Source organism: Anopheles stephensi, chromosome X (genome assembly GCF_013141755.1).
Source record: "Anopheles stephensi strain Indian chromosome X, UCI_ANSTEP_V1.0, whole genome shotgun sequence".
Lineage (NCBI taxonomy): Eukaryota > Metazoa > Arthropoda > Insecta > Diptera > Culicidae > Anopheles > Anopheles stephensi.
The window spans coordinates 15,803,315-15,807,719 of record NC_050201.1 but is presented as its reverse complement, the minus strand read 5'-3'; the positions used below and the strand labels follow the sequence as shown (position 1 = coordinate 15,807,719).

General features: G+C 46.5%; 3 protein-coding genes across 4 annotated transcripts; 1 reads left to right on the top strand and 2 right to left on the bottom strand.

The window, feature by feature from the left end:
* Positions 1-68: 68 nt before the first annotated feature.
* Positions 69-1,345, bottom strand: LOC118511073 (peroxisome biogenesis factor 10). The gene is made up of 2 exons (XM_036053735.1): positions 662-1,345; positions 69-593 (listed from the first exon to the last, which is right to left on the bottom strand). The coding sequence occupies exons 1-2, from the start codon at positions 1,175-1,177 to the stop codon at positions 222-224; spliced, it is 888 nt and encodes a 295-aa protein (XP_035909628.1). The 5' UTR covers positions 1,178-1,345; the 3' UTR covers positions 69-221.
* A 281-nt stretch (positions 1,346-1,626) lies between these two features.
* LOC118511076 (myosin regulatory light chain sqh) lies at positions 1,627-4,226 on the top strand. 2 transcript variants are annotated; one of them, XM_036053750.1, is made up of 2 exons: positions 1,627-1,774; positions 3,245-4,226. In XM_036053750.1, exon 2 carries the CDS (start codon positions 3,338-3,340, stop codon positions 3,860-3,862), a length of 525 nt encoding a protein of 174 aa, XP_035909643.1. In that variant the 5' UTR covers positions 1,627-1,774; positions 3,245-3,337; the 3' UTR covers positions 3,863-4,226. The 2 variants fall into 2 exon arrangements, with proteins under 2 accessions (XP_035909643.1, XP_035909652.1); XM_036053759.1 differs by lacking the exon at positions 1,627-1,774 and adding an exon at positions 2,944-3,145.
* LOC118511086 (actin cytoskeleton-regulatory complex protein PAN1-like) lies at positions 1,796-2,804 on the bottom strand. The gene is made up of 3 exons (XM_036053773.1): positions 2,621-2,804; positions 2,512-2,556; positions 1,796-2,440 (listed from the first exon to the last, which is right to left on the bottom strand). The coding sequence occupies exons 1-3, from the start codon at positions 2,754-2,756 to the stop codon at positions 2,310-2,312; spliced, it is 312 nt and encodes a 103-aa protein (XP_035909666.1). The 5' UTR covers positions 2,757-2,804; the 3' UTR covers positions 1,796-2,309.
* Positions 4,227-4,405: the final 179 nt, after the last annotated feature.

Below are 4,405 nucleotides of genomic sequence, written 5' to 3'. Positions count from 1 at the left end.
TGGATGAACGCTCTATCTCTCTCTCCATGCATCGGGAAATCGTATTCGGATCCGTACTTCAACACGTATTTTTAATTATAATATCCCCCATTTATTCCTAGTTGCCTTTTTTTCTCCTCGCTTAAACGATTATCTTGCCAACCTAACACCAATTGTAATTGAAATTTTGAACATGCCCACCAGACCTGGAATATTTTAAAAATCTACAAACCCACCATTGACTAGCTCGCAAAGTTTTGCAAACGTACAACGCGCGTTTTCTTGATCGCTTCACGACAAATCGGACATATTTGTCGCTGGTCAAGCCAGTTCAGTATACAGTGCCAGCAGAATAGATGTCCACACTGCGTGACGCTGATGTCTTGTGTTGTGTCCATGCAGAGTGCACAGCTGCGTGTTGTGCCACCGGGTGCGCTGGACAACCGTTTCGCGCTGGCTGTGCGTGCCGGTTGCACGGGTTTAGGCTTTGGTTCGGAGCGGTACTGCCGGTACCGTGCGGCAAGAGCTAGCAGAAGCTGGGTAAGGGTCACGTAACCCAACACCTTATAACCGTAGATGGAATGGTCTTCCTTCAGCCAGTTTCGAATAAGAACCTGGAAGGAGTAAATTTGTGGTAAAATACAACTCCGTTAAAGAAAAACGTCATGCCTAGCCGACTTACATAGTTTATGCCCGTCAGTCGCTTCGAAATGTGATACTTTCCACCGTTGATGTAGAACAGGCTGGTATGGAATCCGCGCACGTACGGTACGACCACCCGCAGCGTATCGATTAGCTTGTGCAGTGCGGTTTTCACCGATTCCAGCAACTCTTCGCTACGATCAATTTCCGTCTGCAGGTAGGTGAGCACACGGTCCACCAGATGCTCCCCACCATACTCCAGCAGAATTGCCAGCAGCTGGAGCGCTTTGTTCGGTAGCATTACATAGTTTGCATCGACCTGTATGATGCCGGTGTACTCTTCGCCAAGCGTTTGCAGATTATTCAGGATCGCGTAATGATGGTAAAGAATTTCGGCAATCAGCTTGCACAGCGCATTATACTTGAACCAGTGCCGTTGGCTGAGCAGCAATAGTACCTCGCTCAGCGCCGTCCGGATGTACTCGATGTGTTCCTGGTCCTTCTGCACGCTCCGGATAATTTCTGCCTGTCCGGCATTGGCATGGAAAAGCGACATGTTGACGCACCCGCGGGTGGGGAGTTGGAAAGTCAAAGGGTAAAACGGGGAAACCTGGAAGCTACATCACTTTACCGGGAAGAAAAGAGAAAAATCGTTATTTGGCCTGCTTTGCGCAACGAAACGGCGTAAGATCGGTCGGTTGTAAACAACAATAGCAACACACCATCTGTTCAGCTGTCAAACAGTTAAATGTCAAGCACCGTCTCAACGGCACCACACTACACTACGAACAGTTTTTTTTTTCTCCAGCTAGTGAGAAAAATATTTCAAAAACATAAAGAATTGTTATGAAAAAATCTCCTATTTGGGGAGAAATATTTGGTGAAAAATCTTCTTTTTTATATTTTTGTTCGTTTAAAAAGCGTCTAAAAGCTAGTAATCGTATAGAAAATGTGACCGAGTGGACGATTGACGTTGAACACCGCGCGTGTGTAATGCGCCAATTTCCATCCAACGGCGGTAGCCGTTGTCGTTGTCCAGTCCAACTGTCAGTTGTTATTCCACATCTGTGTGCGCGGTGGAAAGCTGTACAAAGGAACGAAGCTGCTTACCTACTCTGCTGCGTGTCGTAAATACTTTCTTCAAGTGTTATCGGTAAGTAAATGAACAAATTAACTTAAAAACAGTGTATTTCAAAACAAGAAGTGCGTTAAATCTTGTCTTACCACTATCGAGGCTCGATAGCTTGCTTAACAACGGCTATCGACCGTTCGGGTGTGATTGAACGTGCTGTAGCAAGGTTTTTGTGAACCTTTTATCGCCGTGGGCGCAAAAGAAAGACGACGGATGATGATTCACACACCCAAGTGGGAGTGGAGTTTTGCATCTGCATTCCATCGTGTAATGTATTTTTGGACGATATTTTATGCATTTTTCTGTTATTATTGTTGTTGTTTATTCAGCCCGTCTGTACTCGCAACGGCAATGTTTGTTTCAATGGCTGGCTGGTGTGTTTTTGTGCGGTGCAGTACCGTCCGTTCAAATGTGTGTGGTATATACCAGTGGTTGGGTTGACCCACCGAGCAAACATAAAATGTTGTAAAACCCTTCTCCAAAACAAAGCCTGTCTTATGGTCAGCTTATTGTGTCAGCGGCTGCGTTCCGATGGAGGAAAAAGGTTGTTTTGCCTTTAAAGGAACTGTTGTCCGGAAAGGTAACGGCGACGATGCTGTAAGTCCCTTCCAGCATACACAGCAAAGTTCGCGTTCACAAGCTGCAAAACCACTCGATCATGTTGGGTGGGGGAATTTAACACGCTGCCTGTGTGCGTTTTATCAACGGAGAAGAGGTTGTTAGGTAGGGTGGGTGGGGGATCGCTAACAAACACAGACCCATTACTGCCAGAGAGAGGTCACCACAATTTTGTCCGTCTTCACCTTAAAAGGATATGATTTTGCAGCATTTGGTTGGTTTGTCCGACGCGACGAAATGTGTACTTACGTCGACCAGCTCTCACACGACCTCGATTTGCAGCACTTGGTGGTGGCGGTGGTGGTGGCGGTGGTGGTGGTGGTGGTGGTAGCTCCACCAATTCAGAATAACCTGATTCCATGTGTTTGGACGATGTAACACACATGGCGCATCGGCATCGCGGTGAGCAATAGGCTGGAAACGGACCTCCGCGAGATAGGTCTCCCCACACTAGCCCTTGTTGCACCTTACAATGAGCTGGAGGTTTTTGCTGTGCTACAGGACCGTGACTCACAACGAACACCAACACCACCAATACCGAGAGCAACGTTGGTAAATGTTTCCAACAGTCCGCGACACGCTAGGGGACTTGGCGTCGAGCCCAAGGTTTGCGAGCTCGTTACTTTGTTCGTAACGGAGAAGTCACGTTCAGTTGCATTATAGTAGTCGTGGACGTTGGTTGTCGTTGTTCGGCAGTGCAGAAGCTTCTTGAACCACATCTGCTTAGCAGAGACTGTGTCAAAGTTGGTTAGCTTAGTTCGAGTGTAACCAACGGTAAAGAACTATAGATCCACTTCTAGCTCGATTTAAACTAATTTATTCTAAATTATTTCGTTATTGATAACGTTCCTGTCTTTGTCTTTTCATTTCCAGCATTCAATAAACACACCAACCAACACGCACTGTGCGGGCACCAATCAGTTGCCTAGAGGTCAGTCAGATCAACAAACAACCACAGCAATAAACATGTCCTCCCGCAAGACAGCCGGACGTCGCGGTACGACGAAGAAGCGTGCCCAGCGTGCCACCTCGAACGTGTTCGCCATGTTCGACCAGGCCCAGATTGCCGAGTTCAAGGAAGCGTTCAACATGATCGACCAAAACCGGGACGGTTTCATCGAGAAGGATGACCTGCACGATATGCTGGCGTCGTTGGGCAAAAACCCGACCGAAGATTATCTCGAGGGCATGATGAACGAAGCACCTGGACCGATCAACTTCACCATGTTTCTGACCCTGTTTGGTGAGCGGCTACAGGGAACCGATCCGGAGGAGGTGATCAAAAATGCGTTCGGTTGCTTCGATGAGGAAAATGCGGGCGTCATTAACGAGGATCGGTTGCGGGAACTGCTCACGACGATGGGTGATCGGTTCACCGATGAGGATGTGGACGAAATGTTCCGCGAGGCACCGATCAAGAACGGACTGTTCGATTACATCGAATTTACGCGCATCCTGAAGCATGGCGCCAAGGATAAGGACGAGCAGTGATCAGCGGACTCGATCGCACACGCTTCTGTTAACATCCTACGTTGGCTTTAACTTTTAACATCATCCTACCACCCCCTCTCAGTTCAATACGCCTGCTGTATGCGTTTACATCGAGATGATCAAACTAACACGTAATTCCATTTGTGGCAAGTACCTTGCGTAATTGTCTGTACCTTTTAAATGTACTTCAGTATTTCTTCCTCTAAATTCGATTGTTTTTTTATTGCATTAAAACCCCAATTATGGGGAGTTAAATAATAAACGATCTGCGTAATTGATCTGTGTTTACGTATAGTGACGATTGGAAATTGAAATTCACAGTCGATGGTTAAGCATCCAATTACGCCAAAAGATTTTTAAGAGAGCACTGCCATATTTTCGACAAACATCAATGGTCTGATTTGGTTGTGAAAGAAATCATTCTGCCCTTAAATGATATCGTGATGCCAATCGGGACAGCCTAGCTGTGATACAATGTACCAGATGGTTGTTTAGAAAGAAAATGCATCTCATATCGAGGGTCAAAACATAACGCAATCAATT

What these genes read in the sequence shown, in the direction of transcription:
- LOC118511076 (XM_036053750.1), top strand. Translation starts at nt 3,338, where the DNA reads ATGTCCTCCCGCAAGACAGCCGGACGTCGCGGTACGACGAAGAAGCGT.
- LOC118511086 (XM_036053773.1), bottom strand. Translation starts at nt 2,756, where the DNA reads ATGTGTGTTACATCGTCCAAACACATGGAATCAGGTTATTCTGAATTG. An exon ending in TCGTGTGAGAGCTGGTCGAC is followed by an intron (nt 2,557 to 2,620) that starts GTAAGTACACAT and finishes TATCCTTTTAAG; the next exon opens with GTGAAGACGGACAAAATTGT. An exon ending in CCTCTCTCTGGCAGTAATGG is followed by an intron (nt 2,441 to 2,511) that starts GTCTGTGTTTGT and finishes AAACGCACACAG; the next exon opens with GCAGCGTGTTAAATTCCCCC.
- LOC118511073 (XM_036053735.1), bottom strand. Translation starts at nt 1,177, where the DNA reads ATGTCGCTTTTCCATGCCAATGCCGGACAGGCAGAAATTATCCGGAGC. An exon ending in GACTGACGGGCATAAACTAT is followed by an intron (nt 594 to 661) that starts GTAAGTCGGCTA and finishes TACTCCTTCCAG; the next exon opens with GTTCTTATTCGAAACTGGCT.